Raw genomic sequence first — 27,482 nt, 5'->3', positions numbered from 1 at the left:
AAAGCTGACATTATTTCAATGTACTTGAAGAAACATTAGTTGGCTGTCAGGTCTTATAGCTTCCAGCACATCAATGAAGAAACCTCTAATAAAAGGATTCTGTTACCCACTACTGGGCATATACCCTGAGAAAACCATAATTCAAAAAGAGACATGTAGGGCTTCCCTAGTGGTGCAGTGGTTGAGGGTCCGCCTGCCAATGCAGAGGACACGGGTTCATGCCCCGGTCTGGGAGGATCCCACATGTCGTGGAGCGGCTGGGCCCGTGAGCCATGGCCGCTGAGCCCGCGCGTCCGGAGCCTGTGCTCCGCAAGGGGAGAGACCACAGCGGTGAGAGGCCAGTGTACCACAAAAAAAAAAAAAAAAAAAAAAAAAAAAAAAGAGAGACATGTACCACAATGTTCACTGCAGCACTATTTACAATAGCTAGGACATGGAACCCACCTAAATGTCCATCAACAGATGAATGGATACAGAAGATGTGGCACATATATACAATGGAATATTACTCAGCCATAAAAAGAAACGAAATTGAGTTATTTGTAGTGAGGTGGATGGACCTAGAGTCTGTCATACAGAGTGAAGTAAGTCAGAAAGAGAAAACAAATACCATATGCTAACACATATATATGGAATCTAAAACAAAAATGGTTCTGATGAACCTAGGCGCAGGACAGGAATAAAGACGCAGACGTAGAGAATGGACTTGAGGACACAGGGAGGGGGAAGGGTAAGCTGGGATGAAGTGAGAGAGTAGCACTGACATATACACTACCAAATGTAAATAGCTAGCTAGTGGGAAGCAGGTGCATGGCACAGGGAGATCAGCTCGGTGCTCTGTGACCACCTAGAGGCGTGGGAGAGCGAGGATGGGAGGGAGGTGCAAGAGGGAGGGGATATGGTGATATATGTATACATATAACTGATTCACTTTGTTATACAGCAGAAACTAACACAACATTGTAAAGCAATTATACTCCAATAAAGATGTTTCCAAAAAAAAAAGATGGTTAAAAATCAGAGCTTGTGACAAAGGAAGTGATGATTGGACACCAACTAACACAATCATATTTTCCCGTCTTTGGACGGGATTAACTCTAAGTTAATTTACACTTTGTTCAGATCATTCTTGCTAGAGGTCTAAAGATTTTGCAATAGGAATTAACCAAAACTCCAGTTCTCACCATTTAACAGATTCCTCTAACCACAAATACTAAAGATGTTTTGCTTTGGATCTGATTTACTTTTAAACTAGTTTTTCTTTTATGTTTTAAATTTATTATTTATTTATAAATTTATTTATTTAATTTATCTTTGGCTGCACTGGGTCTTCGTTGCTGCACTTGGGCCTTCCCTAGTTGCGGCGAGCGGGGGACACTCTTCATTGCGGTGTGTGGGCCCCTCACTGTGGTGGCCTCTCTTGTTGCAGAGCATGGGCTCCAGGCGCACGGGCCTCAGCAGTTGTGATGCGCAGGCTCAGGAGTTGTGGCACGTGGACTCAGCAGTTGTGGCACACAGGCCCAGCTGCTCCACGGCATGTGGGATCCTCCCGGACCAGGGCTCGAACCCATGTCCCCTGCATTGGCAGGCAAACTCTCAACCACTGTGCCATCAGGGAAGCCCAGTTTTTTGTTTTAAAAATAATATATTTATGTTTTTTTAAAAAGCATTTGGAAGACTATAAAGTGAAAGTGGACAGCCCCCAGCCCCCCACTCCCAAGGAAAACAATTTTCAGGGATTTCCTTCTGAAAATACCCTATGGACACATTAGTATATATCTTTTTACATCTAAAAAGGATCTAATTATCATTTCTGTTCTCCATCCTGACTTTTTATTTAACGATTCTCAAACTTATCTCCCATCTTAAATACCCACCACTCTCCCTCCCCAGATTTACAATGGCAAAGGACTCAGCTACTCCTCTTCCGAAGGACTTCTGGGTCACCTTTAGTGTTCTGCAATATCTAGATTAATTAACTAAATTAATAAAAAGGTCTGGAATTAACATGAATATTCTTAGAAGTCCTACCGAGCAAGAAATTGATTTTTACCTTATCTATTATACTTGGCGTACAAGTAGGTTGTTAAGCTACAGACATTTGTATGTCAACTAATAACGTGGTTAATAAAAACAACAGGTTTAAAGAATCTTTTCCAGAAGCTGGGAAACCATAAACAGAACTTCGGTGTGAACCATGGTCGCATGATGTGCAACATGATGACAGTAACAAAACCTCTAATACTCTTCAAGATGAAATTACTTTTTAGAACTTCAATTCTTCCTATTTACAAAGTGTAGAAAAGACACAAAAATCATTCTGTTTTATTTAAGTACAGCACCAAAACATTTTACCATTTTAAAAAAAAGGATTTTTAGAATGAAGCCTGCTCTTCAAATATTAATACTTCCTACAGCTCTGATATATTTATCAGTCTGAAATGCACCTATAGTGGAACAACATATATAACATGTCACTTTGGGAAGGAGTAAAAAGAGATGGCATGTGCTTACATACACAGCATATGTCTAGCATGATATACAAGAAACACTAGTTGCCTGTGGGGAGGGGAACTGGGTGACTCCGTAAACAGGAAAGGAAGTCTTTTGTACTTTTTGGAACCCTTTGAACACATCACCCAGTCAAAAGAATTAAAAAAAAAAAAAAAAACTTTTTAAAGAAGAATCACCTGTTGATACAAAAATTTCCTAATATCTTAAATAAGAACACTACATCTGACCCTTGAACAAGGGTTTGAACTGCACAGGTCCACCTATACACAGATTTTTTTTTCAATAGTAAATACCATAGTACTACACGATCTGTGGTTAGTTGAATCTGAGGATGTGGAACTGTGGATACAGAGGAACCGCATAGGGAGGTCCCACGAATATGGAGAAACCGGTATACAGAGGGCAAGTTATATGTGGATTTTTGACTGCAGGGAGGGTTGGCGCCCCTAACCCCCACATTGTTCAAGGATCAACTGTAGTTCTGATTCTTAAGCTGCTTTTTGTGGGGTCTTTTTCCTCCCACAAATAGGGTTTGGGGAGAGAGAAGGCAGTTGTCAACTCTCCCTGCAGGTATGAACTTAGATGGAAAAATATACCTTGGAAAAAGATGATATAGCCTCTGGAGAACAAATCACAGTCACTTCCTCCAATTACCCTGGATGTGATGGGCTTCTAAAATTTTGTATTGTTTTTTAAGCTCTAAAAGGATGGTCTGGACTCCCTGGTCAGACACTGCAGGCTCTCCATGACTTTACCTTGCCTTCAGACACCCAGCCTGACTCCCCCTGCTAGTATGTCCTGCAATGAGCTCCAGTGCCCTTCCTCTAAGAAGTTTCCCTGACCACCCAGCCTGAAGCATCTGGTTCCTTCCCATCACAACACTGATTTCAGTTCGCAAATAGACAGGCATTGGTGGGGCTGCTGGACTGCCTGCCCACACCACTGCACTCTGAGTTCCAAGAACACAGGGCCCCCACTGATATCACCACAGCCTAGGAGTGTCCCACACATAATAAGCACATATAAATAGTTTGAATTATATAAGCGTTTTAATATTTGTTGAATAAAAGAATAGATAAATAGTAATACAGTTGAGACTAGAGCTCAGGCCCACCCAACTTCTCAGCACAGGACAACACCAGCAGTGTCCACATCTAAGAGGCAAGACCACACTGCCTCTAAATGGTAGCCTGTTGAATGTAAAACAAAAACAAAACTGACGTTTTGCAAAAAGTTTACACGCTCTGAAGTGTATACCTCCAGACCTCCACACTTGCTGTTTATGCTGTTCCCTATGCCTGGAATAGCACCTCACCCTGACTCCTGTTCATCCTCAGGTCTCAGTCACCTCCCCCAGAAGGCCTTTCAAGACCCTTAAGAAAAGACTCTGTCCTATGCCCCAATCATGGACCTCCTCTCCAAGGTACTCGGTCACAGCTGACTATAGCTGTCTCCCATGAAAGCAGACCCTGGACCTGCTGTGTCCCCACCACTAGATCTCCAGGACTGACATCACAGTGGAACAAATATTTTCTACATGACTGAAAAATCCTGTATCTAAACCAATGAGTATTTTTGAAAATGCTTTCCATCTTTACAAGTTGGTCCCTTTAAAGGGACTTTGCCCTTTAGGTCATAAATATCTTAAAGAACACTCTAGACAAATGAAGTAAGTAAATATACTCAGGGCTGTGCTGTCCGACACAGCAGCCAATAGCCACATGTGGCTATTAACATTTACATTAATTACAATTAAATCAAATTTAAAATGTAGCTCCTGACTCACATTAGTAACAGTTCAAGTACTCACTAGCCACAAGAGCCTAGAGGATGCAGTACTGGGAGTGTGGGTCTAGAACATGGCCATCATCACAGAAAGTTCAGCTGGACTTAGTGTCAGGAGAACACTAGCGTTTCAAACAAAGGAAATGTCCAAACTCCTCTTACCATTGAGAAGGAACCCGTTTTTCCTTAACTTTCAAAGATTGAGAAAGTCACCAGTGTGAGCTAAAACACTGAATTATCACTAAAATAATTTTTAGCTCACCAGTGTGAGCTAAAAATCACTGAATACGATTTTCTCAGAGATCTTTAAAAGAGAAGTTCAACTCTGGGCAGGCTGTGCTCTTCAAACAAAAACCAATCCCAGAGCAGTAAAGGCACAACCAAAATAACACAAAAATCTATCAATACTTTATGCCTTGTTACTTTCAATAAAAATTACTGATTAAATAAAATGTAAATAAGATTTAATGTTAGGGGCAAAAATTCTTTGTCCGCCATGGGGCGATTTTTACTAGCAAAATCCATAAATCACCACACCTAAAATATCTAGGAGACTGGAAAAACAGTAAACTCCAACTGAAGCAACTTCCTATTATAGAATCTGTAGAAAGAGAAAATCCCCACAATACAGGGAGGAGCTGAATCCATTCCTTTCAAGGTCAGTGGTAGCTGAATCAAAGAGGAAATTAAATTTCACTGCTCTTTCTTTCAACCAATTAACCTGACTAAACTGGATAGTGATTCAAAGGCCATTTTCTCCCCTAACTCTGTTTGCTAAAAAAGAAAGACCGTTTTTATAGCTTCTCCACGTTCACTTTTCCTTTTTCACTAAGTCCTAACCTAAATCAAGTCCCTGTTCTGAAACAATACGGGAAAAAACAGTTCCGTTTACACTTCGATTTTCCAATAAAGAACAGTTTTTAACTTCAAACACAGACTGAGTAAAGTGTGTCAAACTCCTACCCGTTTTGTGGGATTCCTGAATCTCAGCCTCTAATTCATTCCTTTGCAAGCTGGTATTGAGACTGCACCAGCCCTGATGCTCTACGTGGAACAGGAAGGGGAATCATCTTCCTGTGTACTCAGCAAGAAACGTCCATGGATCTGGTTCTGGGTCAGACCCCTCACCTACATCAGCCCCATCCTCACCAGACCAAGGGTAGGTGACGTCTAGTACTTTCCCACACAATGATACAATAATAATAGCCGCTGCAACCGGCTATATGCCAGGAACCACAGGAGCCCAATATGCAAAGCTAACCAAAGTGAGAAGAAATGGAAAATTCTAGGGGGGAAAAATCCCTTTTAGAGATGAGACCCACCCTTCCCAGTGAAGTTCTAATGTAAAGTCATTGGCCCAAGGCACAGAGCTGATGAGCTGGAAGCTGAGATCCAGTGTCCACTGAGTGGAGGCCAGGCTCCTTCCTCACTACCTGTATCCCAGTATAAAAAGCTCTGACATTTCCTTCAACTCTGAGTCATGGTTAGAAGGTTCTACTTTTAATCAAGTGACAAACACTCAAAATATTTTAATCCAAAGGAACTGGGTCAAACGCATACAGTCCATAACTGTCAAAGAAAACCCCAATTATTTGATATATTTCTATAGTTCCTGAGTGTTATCATTTAGTTTGTTATCAAACACCAAAATCCACTTTATTCAAATATTGTTCAAGCCTCACTCTACAGGCTATCAGAAGAAACAGTAGCTTATTTTCCTTGCTATTTCATTGGTTATTCTAAGTACAAAATTAAAACACATATAGATGGTACAGTTTTTATAAGGAAAATTCAAAATATTTGGGAGCAGTGCAAAGGGAAGCTTTTGAAATATAAAAATATTTTGCGGGACTTCCCTGGTGGCGCAGTGGTTAAGAATCCACCTGCCAATGCAGGGTAGATGGGTTCGAGCCCTGGTCTGGGAAGATCCCACATGCCACAGAGCAACTGAACCCAGGCACCACAACTACTGAGCCTGCGAGCCACAACTACTGAAGCCCACGCGCCTAGAGCCCGTGCTCCACAACAGGAGAAGCTACCGCAATGAGAAGCCTGCACACCACAACAAAGAGTAGCCCCTGCTTACCGCAACTAGAGAAAGTCTGCGCACAGCAACAATGACCCATGCAGCCAAAAATAAATTAATTAATTAAAATAAATCTAAAAAAAAAGGTTTTGCTTTACAACAGAATTGTATAATCCCGTTCAACAGCTACAACTATTAAGAAACACCTACTATATACACAGGTGTATTAGAAAGACTGGCAAATTAAGAGATCTTCAAAGAGCAGCAGACGGGACAGCTAGAAATAGGAAAGTCGGGTTTAACCAAGTGAAAATTTCTTCAGCATTAGATTTTACTATTCTTAGTGATGGTTCAACTAAACATTCTTTTGATTAATGGAAATGAAACATGGGGGAAAACGTTACACGGGATGATATCCAAGGTCTTTCTAAGGGTAAGGTTTTAAAAGAAAGGAATTTGACTTCTAGACATAGAGCTCAAAAATAGCCTTACTTCCCAAATTTAGAACAAGAAAACACCCTGAAGGCAGATTTTTCAAAGTCAGCAACATTCTGCATATTGTCTAAGAACTTGGGGTGGGGGGGGGAAGCCACTTTTGCTTACTTCCATGCCTTTCCTAAAGATACCCTCCCACCCCAATCTGTGATTCACATCTCTTCAAGTCAAAGCTCGAGCTGGGCAACCTTGCACATGGCTCTTTTCCGGCACTACTGTCAGCAAATCACAGCCCCCACAGAAAGGTGAACACGCAAAACCCCCCAAGAGACACTGGTGCAAGCGCTGACTTCCTGCCTCAATGACTTGCTGCAACGTGACAATCCTGAAAGCTAAGCTTAGACTGAATTGGGAAAGTATGGCATCCCTTCCCCCAATTTATGCAAGAGCTGTGGATGCCACAGCAGACCAGGGGAGCCCATCAGGCATTGGACAATCTTCTGATGAGGGACGCGCCAATAAGGAAAGGCCTCAGAGTGGGCTCAGGGAACACTGGGCACACGTGCTGGAAACCAGAGGGCATGGCCAGGAGTCTGAGAGCTTCTGAGACACCATCTTGGACAACCTGAGAGGACTAGATGCAAGCCATGGGCTGAGATCACACCCACGGAGATGAAACTCTCTGAGTGGCCAGAGTGCTTTTCCCAACACACAGAAGGCACAAAAACCCAGCAGACCTCCCCAACTGCCTGGCTCCTTGCTCTGGCTCAGTGAGAGAAGCCCAGGGGGCACCACAGAAGAGGAGCACTAAGGCCCTGCCTCAGGTGCCACCCCCACTTGGACACCCAGCCCTGGGCTTATGCACATGGGGCATTCAGTAAACACTGGGTGAATAAATGAAGCCTTCTTCAATTGCCCTTTCTGACTCATGCATTTGGGCACTTGACTGCATTTTATATTCTTTTCTCAAGTTTTGCCTCTATGTCTTATCTTTGTCAACACAGTTCTAAGCTACTTGAAGGCATCACCAGAATCCTTTGTACACTGCTACTGCATAAGGGGTACCTCAGACTGAACTGTAATATACACAGTAAAGAAAGAGTCACATATTTGTTTGCTGCTTAAACAGTCCATGAAATACACTTCAAAATTAGTAAGAATTTTCAGAACATATCATACTGCTTAAGTTTTTGCAATTTTAAAATTTCACGGCCATCGTGTTCCTACAAAAAAAACAATTGAAAATGGAGGCAAAAATCAATAGTATTGATTAAAGAACTCCTGGCTATATACTGAATGTGCTACACTACAAAAAGATCTGCCTGCTTGTGCGCCTGTGTGGACACGTATACATGGCTACTACTGTTTCTAGAACCATCAGCAAACGTGGCTACCAGGGTGCACCCACTCTCCCCTGTCAGGACGGTGCTGGCACCACGCACTGAGCACTCACTCCAGACCAGGCACTTCTCACCCAGCATCTCATTCCACCTTCACCATCACCCTTGGGGATGGGGATGGTCATCCTCTCTTTTTCACAGATGAGGAAACTGAGGATCCTCAGAGCACCAGTCCCACATTACATCAGGGTCACAAACTGCAGCATGAGGGCCAAACCACCTGGCTGTCAGTTTTTGTAATGAGAGTTTTGCTAGTTTTACTGGCACACAGCTGCACACATCCGTGTACATAGTGTCCAGAGCTGCTTTCACGTCAAAATGGCAGCACTGAGTTAGCTGCAGCAGAGACCTTGTGGCCTGCAAATCTGAAATTATGTCCTCTGACCCTTTACAGAAAAAGCTTGCTGACCCATGTATTTGGGAATGGTACAAACTGCAAGCCCCTCTCTCCAAGCCTCACAGCCCATCAGCAAACTAAGGCTGGGAGGGCCCGCAAGAAAGTGCCTTGGCTATGCCCAATTTCTTCTGAGCACAAAACCTCTGTTGAGCACCATCTCTTCACGTACCCTTGGAATATACTTGAAATGCTGGTTTGAATGAGATAAAGAGGTAGTGCCCTGACTAATGTTACCCCAAGAACTAAAATGGCTTAAAGCAAGCTTTTCTAATCTTCAAAACTCACAATAAGGAACATTTCATCTTAACCCAGGAAAGCATACTTCGGCAAAATCATTTTAAACTATTTTGTTCTCAAACACATTAAGTAAAAACACAAAGCTGGCACTTATGTAGCCCCAAATAATCACTTTGTCACACAACTATCAATACAATGGCACAAGTTAGAAGTTGTAAAACTACAGGCTAACAATGTAAGCATCAACTTCCAATAGTAGGATTAAGCCTAAGTCCCTTTACAAGCCATTCTCAATATGTTTGAGAATTACAGAATCAAATTCAAGCTTTAAACAGCAGTGATTCTCAATCTTTTGCTCTACTGTGAAGGCTCCCTTGGTGGGATTCATACTTACCTGCCATCCCCAAGGAACTTCAAATGAGGCCACTGTTCTCACTGCTCTCACAGTTATTCAAAAATCCCTACTTTTCTACTAAGTAAAAGCTAAGCAAAGTCATGAAAAGCCCTAGAAGTCTCTACAAAAAACTCACATTTCCTAGTTAGCCAGAACTTAGTAAAGAGATGAAATAACCTAACTGGTCCTCAATTACCCACTGCAATAAACAAGAACGTAAGACCAGTATAGGCCGTGGATAACACCCTGCTGCACCAGAATGAGAGGGAGGGGGGAGCTCCTACCCCAGGCCCCTAATAGGAAGAACACTCTCCTGTTCCATAGCTGCTGACAAACTTTCCCTACAGGGACTTAATTCACTTGCTGGAGTTATGCTACTGAAACTTGCTAAGTACTATAGTCTCCCAGGTCCATGAATGAAGTAAATTCCATGTTTATGGATGTAGATTTATAAGATGAATTTATCAATTTACTTTAACGATCTAGGTTTGATTCTGGTTTTTACCCTTTATGTTATTTTGGGCAGATCACCTCTCTTAAGTCTGGTTCCTCACCAGGAATTGGCAGGAACAGTATCTTCCCTTCCTGCCTCACAGGTTGCTGTGAGGACCAAACTGAGGTGATGGGGAGAAAAGCACTCCGATACGTAAACCTAAAAGCTCATCATTTTGCCCTAAAAGGTATTTTGGTTGGTAACGGTATTTACACCAAGTTTCTTTAAATATAGTTTTCTCTTGCACTTAAAGGGATTCACAGTATAAAATGTAACCACAACTGCTTAGGGACATTTATACAGCACAGGATGAAACATACCTGTGTTCAACTTTCAAAAGGCAGTCCTACAAAACTTTTTTATAGTATATCTGTTGAATGTAAATTTGGCTGCAATAAAGCTGACCAAAAAAAAGTCTACTGCTTGCCTAGATATTTATTTGTTCCACACTGTTAAATCATGAATCCTTGCTGCTGAAAGACACTAATATGCTGATTTAATTTGGACATATTAAATAAAAGTTTGCAAAACACACAACTAAATACACACTGGTAACACAAAGTCCTACTTCTCATAAAGGGTGCCAAGTAAAGGAAGATGACATTTGTAAAAAAGTGTTTACGCCTTCAATGTAAAACAAGAAAATGCTACTTCAACAACATCTGATACCATCAAATTCTGTGCCACTCCAGAAAAAAGGCTGGGGTTGGGTGAAAAGTACTGCTTTTCCTTCTTCCTCTTGTTACCTTCCTTTGGGGTACATTCCCGATTTCTGCATCAGGTCTGCACTCTCTCCTCAGAAACCTTCCCTGACCTCCCCAGCCTGCACTGATCTCTCCCATCTGTCTCTGGTGGCAATGACATTTATCAGAGATGCCGCCTTACCTCACTGGAGTGCACGCACATACACGCTCCCCCTGCAGGCAGCATCCTGGCTGGTAACTGCCTTACCTTACTGGAGTGTACGCACATACAAGCGCCCTGCAGGCAGCATCCTGGCTGGTAAGCGCCCCAGCATCAGGTGTACTATTCTGCCCCTCCCGCACACCCGCCCTGGGACTCAGCTGACACTGATGGCTCCACAGGCCAGTCCCCAGAGACATGCACTGCATCGTGACAGTCCAAGTCACTCTTATTTCTCAGGCCACCAAGGCCTCCTCCTTCTCCTCCTAACCCTTCAGCTCTTCCCATGCAGAGCTCCCCTCCCTCAAATTTTATCACATAAGCATGGAACATACCTTGCTCTGCCTGGCCCAATTTTATCCTAGAAGCCACAAACACACATCCCCTCACTAAAATGACGCTGTCTCTCTCAAGAATGTTATTCCCAGGTCTCTCCCCACTTTTCCACCTAACCAAATGCTTTCACTCCTTTGACTGGTGTAATGTAATTGCTTTAGTCCTTTATTGGCTTTAATATACATCCTTAAGATCTCTGTTTTAGACTAGTAGTTATAGGAGACAAGGTTTTATCTTTTTTAATATGCTCAATTATGACCCCTTCCGTGGCCCACCACGCTAACAGACCCTCTCACAATAATGTGATGGTGATGATGTGCAACCAAGGACCCAACATAAATATGATGGTGAACTTATTCTTTGGATTATTTAAACAGAACTGTTAAAAACTGACTTTTTTGTTCCACATTTATAAAAGAGCCCCAATGTCTTACAAGGATCAAAGTTGGAAAAGAAGGGGAAAAAAGTGGTCAAGAGTAGAAAATCCTTTCTGATAAACTTTGTTGTGATTAGCAGCACATTAAGTAAATATGTGACCATCCAGTAAGAGAACTACCCAAAAGCCAATCCTTTGGGCACCATCTTGGAAACAGCTGAAAGTATATAGTGGGACAAGCCTTTTTGTTAAGTGTCATGTTACTAATTTGTCCTTCTTCATAAAACAAAGTCTACAATAACCTCATTCAACAACAGAAAAGCTGTAAAGCCATTCAAAAGTTACCAGTTTCAAAGGACAAGCTTCAAGGCTGAACTTGTCTGGTACGATCTACATTTCATATGATTAAAGATTTTTCACTCAAACATGCCAAGATTAATGAAGCAAAGGAGATCTATTCTGCAGTAAAATCATAGTTTTTTTCAGGCAGTAAAATCAGAGCATTTAAATCTTGGTTGTTCCCACATTTCTCACTTCAGATAAGCCAATTTTACAAAATTAACATCAAACTCAACTCCTTATCAGTTTTTAGAAAGAGTATTATTAGTGACTTATATATCGTGAGACTTACTGATTCTTCCCCACTGTTTAACAAATTTATTTCAACCAGACAAGAATCTTCTTATGACTGATTTGTTTTAAAAAAAATTGTTTCCCTCACTTCTACTTTAACAGTCTAGGAATTGTATTAAAACTGAAGCCACAAAATTCAAGTTTTGTTTCAACAGTAGAAATAGATTTTTAGACCACTAGTATAAAAACACTAGTGGTCAGTCCCAGAAATATTTGCACAAGCTGAACAGCTGTGTCTACTGCAAATCTGAAGGCATTGCTGCAGCAATATAATTCAATTTGGACCCATTCATTATAAACTGATTTTCAGATGCTGCTACTGCAAGACCGTAGTGGAGAAACGCAAGCTGCGCTGGGAATCAAATCATTCACAGCGGCGCACAAGTTTTTATTTTACTGCAAAGGAGAGTTCTGAAAGAGGAAATACAACTAGTTCATAATGCTACCGTAAACCAGCCCAGAAGAAGCTAGCATTATTAAATGAACAGAAAACTAAAATACTTCTCTTAGGTAACTGATATGATTACCTAAGGAAGTTTCCAGGGAAGCTGCTTAAAAGAATGATTTATTCAGTACCCTGCCAAAAATTTTTTTGGGAAAAAATGTAATTCCTACATTCCTGAACATAATTTTTAAATATATATCTACACTGTAAAAACAACACAAGCGCCCTTGGAGACTGCAGCCCAGGTGAATCTGCTATTTAACTTTCTTCCGAAGTCATACACGTGAAATTAAACACTCCACAGCAACTTTCATGACATCTTGCTAACGAAGTTTGGGGTTGTGAAAAATGGAATGACTTAGGTGACCAGCAACAGGAGTTTTCAAAATAACTACTAAGCATTTTCCCAAGGAGCACATTCCAAGTAACTTCTAAGTCGTAACTCACAGGCTGGCTGCTGCTATGAGTGTCTTCTGGTCGCAGCCTTGTGAATGTGTTACCAATTCAGAAAACACTTCGGGTCCCCTTTCGGCTGCACTATTTCCTTTTCTCACTAGCAAACCTACCCTCCGCTGACATCCCTCCAGACAGCCACGCGTGTGTCGACACACGGCGGCAGAGAGAGGCGTACGGAATCACCACGCAGAATAGACACGCTCCACTTTACTTTTTCTCCCTGGAAGTACCCCTCGGTCTCCACGCGAGGAGGGTTCACCAACTCCGGGCGATCCGAGCGCACCCGGGCATGTGTCGCCCTACTCGGGCCCCATGACAGTCTTCCGACAAACTTCCCCCTCTGCGGCGCGGGTCCCGGGGAAGGGGCTGCGCGGTCCTCCGCTGAGTTCGGGTCCCCCGGGGGCACTCACCTCCAGGTGGGGCTGACAGCGACCCCCGGGGCCTCTACCCCCGGCCCGGCGCCCTCCTCACCTGTGCTGTCATTCGCCGAGAAGCCTGGCGAGCTGAGTTTGGCTCGTTTGGGGTTGGGCGGTCCGTCCAGCAAGTTTTCGGCCATTTTCACCTGCTCGCGAAAACAGCCCCGAGCGCGGGCCGCGGGGTCGGAGAGGGCTCCGGGGCGGGGGTAGGCGCCAGCCCCGACGGGCTGCGAGGGGAGAGGAGCGAGCCGCGAGCCGCGCGAGCCGCGAGCCGCGAGCGAGCGCCGAGGGAGAGGGAGGGCGCAGGGCCGGGTGGGGGAGGCGGCGGCCAAATCTCAGCCACAGCAACAGCGCCCCGCAGCGCTCACCGCCCGCCCCCGGCCGCCGCCGCCGCCGCCGCTGCCGCCGCCGCCGCCGGCCGCGGCCCCCTCATCCCCTGCCCGCCTCCCGAGCGCGACACTCCGCGGCGGGGGCGCCCCGGCGGCCTGGCGGTGCCCCCGGGCCCGGCTGGCAGCGACGGCGCCCGGCCGGGCGGCTCAGGCAGTCCCCGGGAACATGGTGCCGCCGCCGCGCCTCCGCCTCGCTCCCCCCCCCGCGCCCCACTTAATTAATTCGCTCGCGGCCCGACGACCGGGGGGCTCCGGGCTCCGCTCCCCGCCCGCGGCCCGCCGCCGCCGCCGCCGTGAGGAAAAACAATGCGCGAAGCGGGGCCGCCGCCGCCGCCGCCGCCGCGGCCCCCCCACCCCCCGTTCCGCCGCCGCCGCCGCCGCCGCTGCCGCCGCCGCCGCCGCCGCCGCCGCGACTCCGGGAGGCCGAGCCGAGAGGCGAGCGGGGCCGCCGGAGCGGGCGCCGAGGGCCGGGCGGAGCGGGCCGGCCGGGCGGAGCGGGGTACGCGGGCGGTTGTGGGGCCCGGGACCGGCGGGGCCGAGTAGATCGCGCTCGAAGCCCCGGTCGGGTCCGCGACAAGATGGCGGCTGTTGATTCCTCAATTAAAAAAAAAAGAAAGTTTTTTTTCTTCTCTTTCCAGAGCCTGAACGGGGAGGGGGAGGGGGCGGGGCACGCCGGTGCGTCACCCCCCCCGAGGCGTCACCACGCACGGCCCCCGCCCCGCCCCCTCCACCTGCGCCTGCCGCAGCGGAAAGAGCCGAGCGCGCTCGGACGGAAAGGGCCGAAGACGCGGCCGCTGTGCGTCGTGCCGCCGGGCGGCGGGGCTACTGGGCTGCCTGGCGGGGGCCGGGCCTGCGGGACGCCGGGCGCCGGGCACCGCCGCCACTTTTGTTCTGACGGCGACTGGGCGGCGAGGGCTCTGGCTACGGCCTCGCCGCGAGCCGGGCCCCCAGGCGCGGAGTCGGCGCCGGCCGGGCCCGCCTGTCCCGCAGGGCGACTCTGCCAGGTCCCGGCTCCTCACGCCCCTGCCCCGCGACCCTCCTCCGCGACCAGGCCTGGCCACTTCCCCTCGCCGGATGCCAGCGATGTGTCGTGGCCTCTGCAGGTTACATACTGCTCTCGGGTCCGCCTGCGAGCGGGTGCAGATGGGGAAACTGAGGCAGGAAGTGGCAGGACCGGAATTCGAACTCCCCCACGTGAAGTGAGGGGGGCGCAAGACTCCTGAGCCCCTATTCCCCAGCCCGATGAGATGGGGGCCCCAGGTCCGACACCTTCACCTGCATCGGGAGTTGGTGAGCGCTGCCTCCCAGCCGGACGCGCTCAGCCTGCGCCCGGCCCAGAATGTCCCATTACATTAGGGCTTAGGGCCTCGACGACCGGGGCGCGCCCCCCACCCCCACCCCAGGACAACCACCTGGACCCCACAGGTGTTCCAGACAGGTGTGGGGTCCCAGGGAGACCGGCCCGCGTGGCCACTCCCCGCAGGACAGTTCCACAAAAATCTAAGGTGTTCACACATCTCAGCTCCTTATCTGCTTCTCACAACTTGCCAGCGCTTCATCCGAAGTCCTTATCCGAAAGGTATCACCAGCAACCTGTTTCCTAAGCTAGAATCCTGTGAGTCAGCGCCGACTCCTCCCTCTCTCCCACCCACCAAGCAACCTGCCTTCCCAGGTCCTTTACCTGGACAAACCGCTCTTCCTCCCCATCCCACTGCCCCAGAGGCGTCTCGCATCTCCCGAGTGGCTACGATGGCAGCTTCCCACTTCAGTGTCCCTTGCAAACCGTATTTCTCCCCACGCAGCATCAGAGTTAACTTCTTGGAAAAACAGAGAAAGAACTCTGCTTGAAACAAATAGCTCCTACACATAGGAAAAAAAAAAAAAAAAAAAGCCCATATATATATATATATATATATATATATATATATATATGGTCTGGGGAAAAAAAGAACATACGTATAGTTGTTTTAAACAAATATATATGTGCAAAAAAGTGATTGTCTTCAAGTGTCAAGACTGAGTGATCTTTCTACTTTTTCCTCTTTATATTGTTCAAAATCTTGACTGCCCCCCCATCCCTCCCTTCCACTTTCCATTCTTCACTCCACCCTCACTCCCTGACACCCACGCAGCCACTAGGAAGTTCTTACCATTCCGACCTTTTTATATTTTTGCAAATGCTGTTCCCTGTGCTGAGAATACATATACCCGGCAAACTCTAACTAATCCCAAGACCCAGTTCAAATATCACCTACTCCAGGAAGCCCCCCCCAGCTCAGTTTTGGGCTCCCACAGCACTTGTGGGCATACTTCTGTGAAGGCATACCACACACTTTCATTTTTCATCCTTCATGTTTTTATTTATCCATCAAATATCCCCTGAGAATCTCCTGAGAGCACTGCCACTGTGCTAATCTCTTGGGCAAAGAATAAAGAAAGAAATCTCTATATATTTGACGAGGCCAAAGAGCAAGGCCTGGAAATCAGAAACAGAAACATTCAGGAAGTCAATTTACACAAGAGGGCAGAAGGTGTTTAGAGTCACAGAGTAACACAAAGCCAGGGGCATCCTATATCTGAATGTGCCTTGTGTGTGCCTCTCATCCCAAGTCTGTGGGCCCCTTGAGGGCAAGAGCCAGGTCTTAGTCATAGTACAGTGCCCTGCAAGAGGTAGGTTTGTAAAATTTGATGAATGAATGAACACTGTCAGGTTCCCCTGAGTCCTAGAGGCCTCCAGGACACCGAGAAGGAAGGGCTCCAGCCTGAGGCAGCTCCAGGCCACTCACCCACAGAGGGGACAACATGTCAGGTCACTGAGAGGCCACAGCCAGGACTTGCTTGGATCAGTAGGGACACCACCTGGCCTTCAGAGTCCCTGGGTAAATGGTTTACACAACAGTGGCCCCATGAGCTCATGCCACCCCCTCACCCCCAGAGGGGGAAATTGAGGGCACCCGTCCCTGTGACCCAGAGGTAAGTGACCTGGATGTGTCAGGGCTGGGGCTGAAACACAGGTCTTCAAACCTTCAAACCCCATGTTCTTCCTACCTCACCACGCTCAACCCTGAAACATACCTGCTCTACAGAACTTTTTCTATCTCATTTGTATCCTTTTGTTACATTCCTCTGCTTTTTCTTTCCTTTCTATGTCTTGTCTCCTTAGTCTGACTCCCGTCAAAGAACACTGCACTCAGACATCGACAGCGGAATAGCAAGAAAGGAAATATGGTTCCTGTCTGCCCACCCTTAGCTTGGGATCAAGGTCGACACAGACAAAAGGGACCCAGCACTACTGAGTGCCTTCTGTATGCCAGGCCACTCTGCCACATGCTCCACTTGGATCAGGACTTCCCACAATTCTGGAGGGAAATATCATTGTCCACACTTTATTGAGGAGGAAATAAGGCCCCAAGGAGGGCCAGTCACTCAGCCACTAAGGGGCTCTGCTAGGTTGCAAACATAAGGTTGCCTCCTGCTCTCTCCATTCTCAGAGGCCGTGTCACCAAGGAATCCCCATTTACAGAATGCTTCGGGCCCGGGAGAGGAGGAGTAGGTAGAAATAAATCAGGAGAGATTTCCTGAGACAAGTCCATTTGAATCCATCAACTGATGAATGGGTAAATGCAATGTGTTATAGCCACACAATGGAATATTATTCAGCCAGACAAGGAATAAAGCACTGACACAGCTACAACATGGATGAACCTTGAAAATACAATGTTTAGTGAAAGAAGACAGTCACTAAAGACCATATATTTTATGATTCCACTTACATGAAATGTCCAGAATAGGCAAATCCATGGAGACAGAAAGTAGATTAGTGGTTTCGGGGGGCTGGGGAGAGGGGGAGACAGTGGATGGTCGCCAAAGGTTATGAGGTTTCTGTTTGGGGAGATGAACATGTTCCAAAATTAAGGGTGATGATGATTCACAACTCTGAGCTGAAAAACCATTGAAATCTACACTTTGGGTGAATTGTATGGTACGGGAACTCTCTGTCAATCAAACTGGTTCTTAACATGTCGGTTTGGGAAGAAGGAAGAGAGACAAGGAAAGACAGAGGGAGCCTGGTGCTCCCAGCAGAAGGACACAAGTCAGGACCAGTTGGGAGAGCAAAAAAGGGATCTGCATGGTGGCACCAAGTGAAAGCTTCCGGGGGGAGGGGAGGGGCGGTGTTGGATTTGATGTGATTGGGATTTCCCAGTTGGGGGCCGAGGGATGAACTCAGCAGAAAGAAAACAGAGACCCAGATTCACAGACCGAACTGGAGAGAGAGGACGTTGATGAGGGAGAGTTGAGGAATGTGCAGCTCAGGCTCCTGCCTCGGACCCCAGTGGACGGACATTCATGCTCAGTGGGCCCCAAACAGAGGCCGCAACCTTGTCTCCACTCCAGCTCTGCCTCACGTGCTCCCCTTCCGGGGAATGGCTCCTGACTCTCTTCTGGGGGCCTCAGGGTAACTTCCCACTGTCCCCTTGCCTGAACCTTTAATCTCCCCCCTACCCCAAGGGCTTCTTTTTGTTTGTTTTGGTTTGGTTTTGGTTTTTAATTAATTAATTTATTTATTTATTTTTGGCTGCGTTGGGTCTTTGTTGCTATGCACATGCTTTCTCTAGTTGTGGCGAGTGGGGGCTACTCTTCTTTACGGTGCGTGGGCTTCTCATTGCGGTGGCTTCTCTTGTTGCAGAGCACGGGCTCTAGGCACGTGGGCTTCAGTAGTTGTGGCAGTTGGGCTCAGTAGTTGTGGCACATGGGCTTAGTTGTACCGTGGCATGTGGGATCTTCCCAGACCAGGGATCAAACCTGTGTCCCCTGCACTGACAGGCAGATTCTTAACCACTGCGCCACCAGGGAAGTCCCCTCCCCATCCCGGGGCTGCTTTTCCTCAATAAACGGGCAGCCTTCACAGTCAACCCTGATCCTGCCCCATCTCCTCCATTCCCAGTCAAGCTGCTTGACCCAGTTGTCTACACTGGCCTGACTCACTTCTCTTCTCCCAGCCACGATTTTTATTTTTATTCATGAAAAATTTCAAACCAGTTACAGAAAGTAATGTATAGACACTTCTGTCTATATTGTTAAAGTAGACAACGTTAACATTTTGCCACATCAGCTTCAGACCTTTATTTTACTTATTTATTTAAGGAATCACATGTCAGAGACAGAGCTAAAGCCCCCATTTCCTGCCCCTCTCCCCCAAAGTCACCGCTTTCCTAAAGTTGGTGTATATGGTTACCATGTAAGATGTTTATTTTTACTAAGTCAAACCAAGTGGAATTGCCAATACTTGACTGTTTTTGATCCCCACCCCCGAACAAATTAATATGGTTGATCTAAATATGACATGTGCATACAAGTTTTTCATCCTGCCAAATTGAAACTGTATTCATTAAACAATAACTCACTATTCCCTGCTCTTCCCAGCCCCTGGCAACCACTGTTCTACTTCAAGGTTCATCTGTGTTGTAGCACATGTCAGAAATTCTTTCCTGGGCTTCCCTGGTGGCGCAGTGGTTAAGAATCCGCCTGCCAATGCAGGGGACATGGGTTTGAGCCCTGGTCCGGGAAGATCCCACATGCCGTGGAGCAACTAAGCCCGTGAGTCACAATTACTGAGTCTGCGCTCTAGAGCCCACGTGCCACAACTACTGAGCCCGTGTGCCTCAACTACTGAAGCCCGCACGCCTAGAGCCCGTGCTCTGCAACAAGAGAAGCCACCTCAATGAGAGGCCCGTGCACTGCCACGAAGAGTAGCCCCGCTCGATGCAACTAAAGAAAGCCCAAACAGCAACAAAGACCCAACACAGCCAATAAATAAATTTTTAAAAAAAGAAAGAAATTCTTTCCTTTTTAAGGCTGAATAATAATCCATTGTATTTATATGCTGCACTTTGTTTATCTCTTCATCCATTGATGGACGTCTAAGTTGCTTCCACCTTTTGGCTATTGTGAATAATGCTGAGTGTACAAATGTCTCAAGACCCTGCTCTGTCTTACTCCTTACTCCGTTCAGGCTGCTAAAACAAAATACCATAGACTGGATGATTTATAAACAACAGAAATTTATTTCTTACAGTTCCGCAGGCTGGAAACCCAAGATCAAGGTGCCAGCAGATTTGGTGTCTGGTGAGAGCATGCTTCCTGATTCATAGACGGCTGTTTTCTCTCTGTGTCCACACATAGTGGAAGGGGTGAGGGAGCTCTCTGAGGTCTCTTTTATAGGGGGCACCCCTAAACTCCTGAGCTTTTCAAGGGTCAACTGAAAGGTTCCCCCACCTCTATTACAGTGTTTCAAATTTAGAGATATCTAGTAAGGAGAGTTCCACCACCCCCTCTTCCTTTTCAAAGCTGTCTTGACTATTCTTAGCCCTTTACTCTTCTAGATGAATTTTAAGGTAAGTTTTTCTAGGACCATAAAAAAAAATTGGATTTTTTATTGAAACTGCACTGAATGTGTGGATTAATTTGAGGAGAATTGCTATTTAAAATATAGTGAGTCTTCCAGATGAACATGTCATCCCAACACTATGGGATGTAATCTGCAAAATCCAAACTCTGGGAAGCTCTGCAGGAAACGCAACTTGGACTTCTTTAACAAATAAATTTCAAAGAAAAAAAACATAAAGTAGATGAAGGGAGATCCTGCATATAAGGGGACTTAAGAAACATAACAACCCTGATTCCAACAAGTTAAAATAATGAAACAATTGGAAATTGAAACACTGACTGGCATGAAATGATATTAAGAAATTAATGTTACATTTTTGTGTGTGATAATGATACTGTGATTATATATTTTTAAATAGTCCTTATATTTTAGAGGGATAGGCTGAAAAATTTGTAGGTAGAATAATAGGATGCCTGGGAGGAGTAGATGGGAAAAGAGATGAAACAAGATTGGCCAGGAACTGATAGTTATGAAGGTTGAGTGATGGGCACTTGAGAATTCATTATATGATTCTGTATATTTTTGTGTATTTTGAAATTTTCATAATAAAATGTTTCTCAAATATTGAAATATTGAGTCTTTCCATCCACAGACATGCTCCATTTATTTAAATTTTCTTCTGTCATTTTTTTTTTTTTTTTTGCGGTACATGGGCCTCTCACTGTTGTGGCCTCTCCCGTTGCAGAGCACAGCCTCCAGACAAACAGGCTCAGCGGCCATGGCTCACGGGCCTAGCCGCTCCACGGCATGTGGGATCTTCCCGGACCGGGGCACGAACCCGCGTCTCCTGCATCAGCAGGCGGACTCTCAACCACTGCGCACCAGGGAAGCCCTCTTCTGTCATTTTTTAAAAATATTTATTTATTTATTTTTGGCTGTGTCCGGTCTTAGTTGCAGCATGCAGGATCTTTCGTTGAAGAGCGCAGGCTCTTGTTGCGGCACGCAGGCTGCCCTCTAGTTGTGGCACATGGGCTCCAGAGCATGCAGGCTCAGTAGTTGCCCTGTGCGGGCTCTCTAGTTGTGGCATGTGGTCTCAGTAGTTGCAGCGCATGGGCTTAGTTTCCCCACGGCATGTGGGATCTCAGTTCTCCAACCAGGGATCAAACCCATGTCCCCTGCATTGGAAGGCAGATTCTTAACCACTGGACCACCAGGAAAGTCCTTAAATTTTCTTCTGTCTTGCAAAGTTTTATAACTTTTTCCATAAAGTCCTGCATATCTTTGGCTGATTCAACAAATTTGCCAATTACTTATTTACTAGTTCTAATCACACTAATAATTTTTCTCTAGAGTCTTTTGGATTTTCTATTTAGGCCATCAGATCACATGAAATGAAAACAATGAAATTTTGTTTCTCCTGTCCAATACTCATAACTTCCATTTATTTATCTTGTATACACTGCCAGTTAGGTCTTTCAGAATAATGTTGAATTTAAACAGTGATAGATGCATCTATGTCTTGTTACCAACCTGAGTAAAAATAATGTTCTTGGTAGGTTTATTCATTCATTCCATAAGTACTCATTGACCAACTATTATGTGCCAGGCACTGTAGTTGGAATACAACAGCAAACAAATCAAAGGTCCTTGCCCTCACAGACCTTACATTCTAGTAGGCAGAGAGAGAAGATGAATATAATTAATGATTAAATTCTACAGCATATGTTAGAAGGTGATAAACACTATGCAGAAAATTAATAAGATAGGTTAAGGATGATCCAGAGTGTCAATGTGGGACAGGTGCAATTTAAAATAAGGTGATGGGGCTTCCCTGGTGGCGCAGTGGTTGAGAGTCCGCCTGCCGATGCAGGGGACACGGGTTCGTGCCCCGGTCCGGGAAGATCCCACATGACGCGGAGCGGCTGGGCCTGTGAGCCATGGTCGCTAAGCCTGCGCGTCCGGAGCCTGTGCTCCACAATGGGAGAGGCCACAACAGTGAGAGGCCCGCGTACCACAAAAAAAAAAAAAAAAAAGGAACTCATAAGCTGTGTAAAAAATGTATATGGAAAAGTAAGGGGATCTAGTATCACCAAAATGTCACTCTGGCCACTGGGCATAGAAGGGATGGGAGGGACAAGAGAAGAAGGAAGGCCAGTTAGGAGACAATTGCTAACAACCCAGGCTAGAAACTATGGGAACAGTGGAAATGAAGATGGAGAAACATGGGCAGTTTTGAGAGAGCTTAAGGAGATAAATACCAAGAGATTTTGGAGATTAAGCATGGAAGTAGGGGGGATCAAGAATGGCTCCCAGATCTCTTATGCGGGAAAATGAGTGGATGTGGAGATATTCATTATGATCAGGGACACAAGAAAACTAGTTTTGAGAAGGGAAATAATGATGTCAGTTTAGGGCATAATAAGTTAAAGGATCCTTTGACATCAATAAAAGGACACATCCAGCAGGAAGCTGCATACATAGGAGATACTCTGGGCTGGATGTGCACATTCAGGAGTTATCAGCAAAGAGATGGCAACTGAATACAGAAGTGGATGAAATATCCCAGGAGGTGTGTAGAGCAGGAACAGGAGACCCAAGGTCAACGCACGGAAGTGTTCTAAGCATGTGAAGAATGAGCTTAATGGGGATAAAGTATTAGGAGAAACTAGTCTGGAAGTTACAGCTTTAGTCTTGGTGCTATGGTGGCTTAAGACTAAGGCAGAGGGAGTGAAGCACAGACACTTGTATTGATTCCAGTGATATTTAGGACTTCTATTCAGGTATGGGCAAGGAGCTCCTATTGGATCAACCCTTCTGCAGATCACTACTGCAAATTCTGGACCAAACATTTTAAAAAAGCACCTACTTAAAGGCCCTGGAAGGAAACCAAAAACAATACTGGAGGGGCATCAACACTTCAAAGAATGGAACTGCATTAGATATTTCACATTTTTATGGTTTCTAGCCTGAGGGAAGGCTGCAGTAACCACCATTCCAGATGGTTAAAATTCCAATAGAAAACTCATAGCTCTATTGGTTTGAGGAACCAGGGGATGATTTGTGACAAGCACAGCTGCTGGAAAGGAGGGAGAGAAAACTTGGAAAGAACAGAAATAGAGATGAAGTGCTCCAAATTCTGTGTATAAACTGCCCAAATCTTTGGCTGACTCATAAATAATGCATACATTGGCACCAAGCTAAGGCTAAAGGAACTGACCTGAGGTTTCAGCTGCTGCCCACTATGGGGAAGACAGAGTTTGCAAACAGGATCCAGCCAAGTAAAATGCTGCCTTAAAAAAAATCAACACTGTTCAGAGGAAGATAACAGGATTCAGAGTCTCTGTAATATACCATTCACAAACCAATCTTACTAGGCATACAAAGACATAGGAAAATGTGGCCCACTCTCAAAAGAAAAGACAATCAATGGAGGCTGACCCCCAAGATAAACAAGACATTAGAACTAGAAGACAAGGATGCCATAGCAATTATTATAACTTGTATTGGCCATATAGGGCTGCTGTAACAACATACCACAGACTGGATGATTTTACTATTGAAATTTATTTTCTTACAGTTCCAGAGGCTGGAAGTCCAAGATCAAGGTGCCAGTGGGGTTGGTTTCTCATGAAGCCTCTCTCTTTGGCTTGCAGATAGCCACTTTATCTTTGCTGTGTCCTCACAAGTCCTTTTCCCTGTTCATGCACATACCTGATGTCTCTTTCTTTTCTTGGAAGGACTCCAGTCCTATGGGATTAGGGCCTCATTTAACCTTAATTACCTCTTTAAAGGTCCTATCTCTAAACACAGTCAGAGTTGGGAGTTAGGGCTTTAACATATGAATTAGGGGGCAAAATTCAGTCCATAAAATAATTGTTCTCAAGGACAATATGTATATAAAGACATATAGATATAGATATAGATAGATACTTATAGTATATATAGATATATAAACACACACATTTAGGATATAGGATATCTCAGGACAGACGACAGGTACAGAAACCAATAAAAAGAACCAAATAGAAATTCTAAATATAATTTAATTAAAAATTCATTGGATGGGCTTGAGAGCAGATCAAACACTGTAGAAGAAAAGATCAGTAAACTAGAAGATGGGACAATAAAATTACCCAAACTGAAGCTTAGAGAGAAAAAAAAAAAAAAGCATGAAAAATAGCCTCAGTGACTTGTGGGACAAGATCAAATGGTCTAACATGAGTAATTGGAGTCCTAGAAGGAAAGGAAAGAGAAGATGGACAGATAAAATTTTTGAAGAAATAATGAATGGAACTTTCCCATATTTGGTGACATACTCATAGATTCAAGAAACTCAGAAAAACCCAAGCTGTATAAACACAAAGAAAACTACATCCAGGCATTTCAAACTGCTGAAAACCAAAGATAAAGAGACAGTCTTGAAAGCAGACAAAGAAAAGTGACACAATAGATACAGGGCAACAAGAATCTGGATGATACTGACTTCTCATCAGAAACAATGGAGGCCAGAGTGCAATGGAACAACATCTTTAAATTTTTAAGAGGAAAAAAAAATCAATCAACTCCAATTCTGTACCCAGTGAAAATCTCCTTCAACATTTAAGGTGAAATAAAGACATTTTCAGATACAACTAAGAGAATCTATTGCCAGCAAAACTTTGCTATAGAAATGCTAAAGGACTATCTTCAGACTAAAGAGAAACTATATCTCCTGGAAAATTGAATTTTCAGGAAGAAATGAATGACATTGAAAATGGTATATATATGGGCAAATATAAAAGAATATTTTTCCTCTTAATTCCAATAAAATACATATAAATGTTTGAAGCAAAATTTAAAGGGTTGGCTTGATTGTAAAGTTTACAATGGGTGAAGATATAGCATATACGAAAACTATAGCATAAAGGATGGGGGAAGGGAGTAAATGGACCTGTATAGCTACAGGGTTTCTACATTTTGGGAGCAGTAGCATAAGATTAACTTTAAATAGATTGGGAAAAATTAAGGATGCACATTGCAATCCCTAGAGCAATTACTAAAGAAATATGGCACACAGATATTGCTAAAAATATTCAATTAATACCAAAAAGGCAGGAAAGGAGAAACACTGGAACAAAAATAGAAAGGGAAAACATAAATCAAATGGTAAAATGATAAACCTAAATCCAACCATAGAAACATATAATGTATGTTTACATTATATGTAAATGTAAATGTAATGTAAACGTATAATGTATTATATGTCAATGAACTGAATACTCCAATTAAAAGGCAAAAATGGTCAGAGATTATCTATCATACTAAGTGAAGTAAGTCAGACAGAGAAAGATAAATATCATGATCTCACTCATATGTAGAATCTAAAAAATGATACAAATGAACTTATTTACAAAACAGAAACATACTCACAGACATAGAAAACAAACTTATGGTTATCAAATGGAAAAGGGGGTGGGATAAATTAGGAGGTTGGGATTAACATATACACACTACTATATACAAAACAGATAACAAGGACCTACTGTATAGCACAGGGAACTCTACTCAGTATTCTGTAATAACCTATATGAGAAAAGAATCTGAAAAAGAATAGATATATGTATATGTATAACTAAATCACCTTGCTGCACATCTGAAACTAACACAACATTGTAAATCAAGTCTACTCCAATATAAAATAAAAATGAAAAAAAAATTCTACAGTTTATAAATTTTAAAAAAGAGGTAGGGGGCTTCCGTGGCGGCGCAGTGGTTGAGAGTCCACCTGCCAATGCAGGGGACATGGGTTCGTGCCCTGGTCCGGGAAGATCCCACATGCCGTGGAGCGGCTAGGCCCGTGAGCCATGGCCGCTGAGCCTGTGCATCCGGAGCCTGTGCTCCGCAACGGGAGAGTCCACAGCAGTGAGAGGCCCGTGTAACGCAAAAAAAAAAATTTTTTTAATAAAAATAAATAAAAATAAAGAGGCAAAAGTGATCAGAATGGCTTTTTTAAAAAAGCAAAACCCAATTATATGCTGTCTGCAAAAGCCTGACTTTAAATAAAAAGACACAGGTTGAAATTAAGTGGATGGAAAAAGATATATCGTACAAGCAAAGAGACATAGGCTGCAGCAGTTACATTAATATCAGATAAAACTGACTTCAAGATACAAATATTACCAGAAAAAAAAAGGACACTTCATAATGATTAAAGGGTCAACTCATTAGGAAGGCATAAAAATCATAAATACGTGAACATCCACTTAAGACTTCCATTTGAGGATGGAAAACCAAACATATGCATTTAGCTCCACTCCCTCAAACACCCTACTAAAATACTAAAATATATATTGAATTATTAAAGAAAACCCCATACCTACAAAAGGTATAATGATTTCCTACTCACCCATTACCTAGATTTAACATTTATTCACGTCATTCTATATTCGTTTCTCCCCCCACCACAAAGTATCTTAAAATAAATTTAGTTTTTAAAAATTTTAAGTGGTTGCATTTTACCCAATAAAAGAATTTGTAAAAAATTAAAAATGTATAAATTCAATAAAATTTTTAGAAGAAAAATAGGAGAAAATGTTTGTGATCTTGGGTTAGTCAAAGAGTTCTTATATATGACAACAAAAGCACAATACATAAAAGAAAAAAATGATCAACTGGACCTCATTAAAATGCAAATCTTTTGTTCTTCAAAAGACACCATAAAGAAAACAGACAGGTAGATAATACACTGGGAGAAAATATATCCAAAATACATTAATGTTAAAGAACTTATATTCAAATTAAAAAAATTAAAAATAAAATAAGATAAAAACAAAAGAAAAAAAGGAAAATAAAGAAGAACTTGTATCCAGAATATACAAAGAATTCTCACAACTAAATAAGAAGACAAACAGTACAATTAAAACTGGGAAAAAGATTTAATTAAATATTTTACCAAAGAAAATATACAAATAACAAGTGAGTATATGAAAAAATGCTCAAAACCATTAATCATTAGGGAAATGCAAATTAAGGCCACAATGAGATAAAACTTCATACCCACTACTGATGTCTATAGTAGAAAACAAACAAAAAACCCAAACAATAACAAATGTTGGCAAGGATGTAGAGAAATAAGACTCATGCATGGCTGGTGTGAATATAAAGTGGTGCAGCCACCTTGGAAAAACAGTTTGGCAATTTCATATAAAATTAAACATATTCTTAGATGTGAAGCACAAGCAACAAAAGAAAAAAAACAGGTAAATTTGACTTCATCAAAATGCAAAACTTTTATGTACAAAGAACACTATCAACAGAGTGAAAGGCAACCTGCAGATTAGGAGAAAATACGTGCAAATCATTTATCTGATAAGTGATTAATATCCAGAATATATAAAGAAATCCTGAAACTCAACAGCAACAAAACAGACAACCCAATTAAGAAATAGGCAAGGGATTGGAAAAGACATTTCTCCAAAGA

General features: G+C 43.9%; 1 protein-coding gene across 1 annotated transcript in view; it reads right to left on the bottom strand.

The window, feature by feature from the left end:
• Positions 1-13,937, bottom strand: part of CREBBP (CREB binding lysine acetyltransferase) — a 135,043-nt gene extending 121,106 nt beyond the window's left edge. The window contains exon 1 of the mRNA XM_081257023.1: positions 13,302-13,937. Within this exon, the coding sequence (XP_081113149.1) occupies positions 13,302-13,386 (85 nt within the window). The 5' untranslated portion in view covers positions 13,387-13,937. The remainder of the gene's footprint in view (positions 1-13,301) is intronic.
• Positions 13,938-27,482: the final 13,545 nt, after the last annotated feature.

Source organism: Mesoplodon bidens, assembly GCF_964165515.1.
Source record: "Mesoplodon bidens genome assembly, chromosome: 15".
In the NCBI taxonomy this organism is placed as follows: Eukaryota; Metazoa; Chordata; class Mammalia; order Artiodactyla; family Ziphiidae; genus Mesoplodon; species Mesoplodon bidens.
This window is presented reverse-complemented; position numbering and strand designations above follow the sequence as displayed.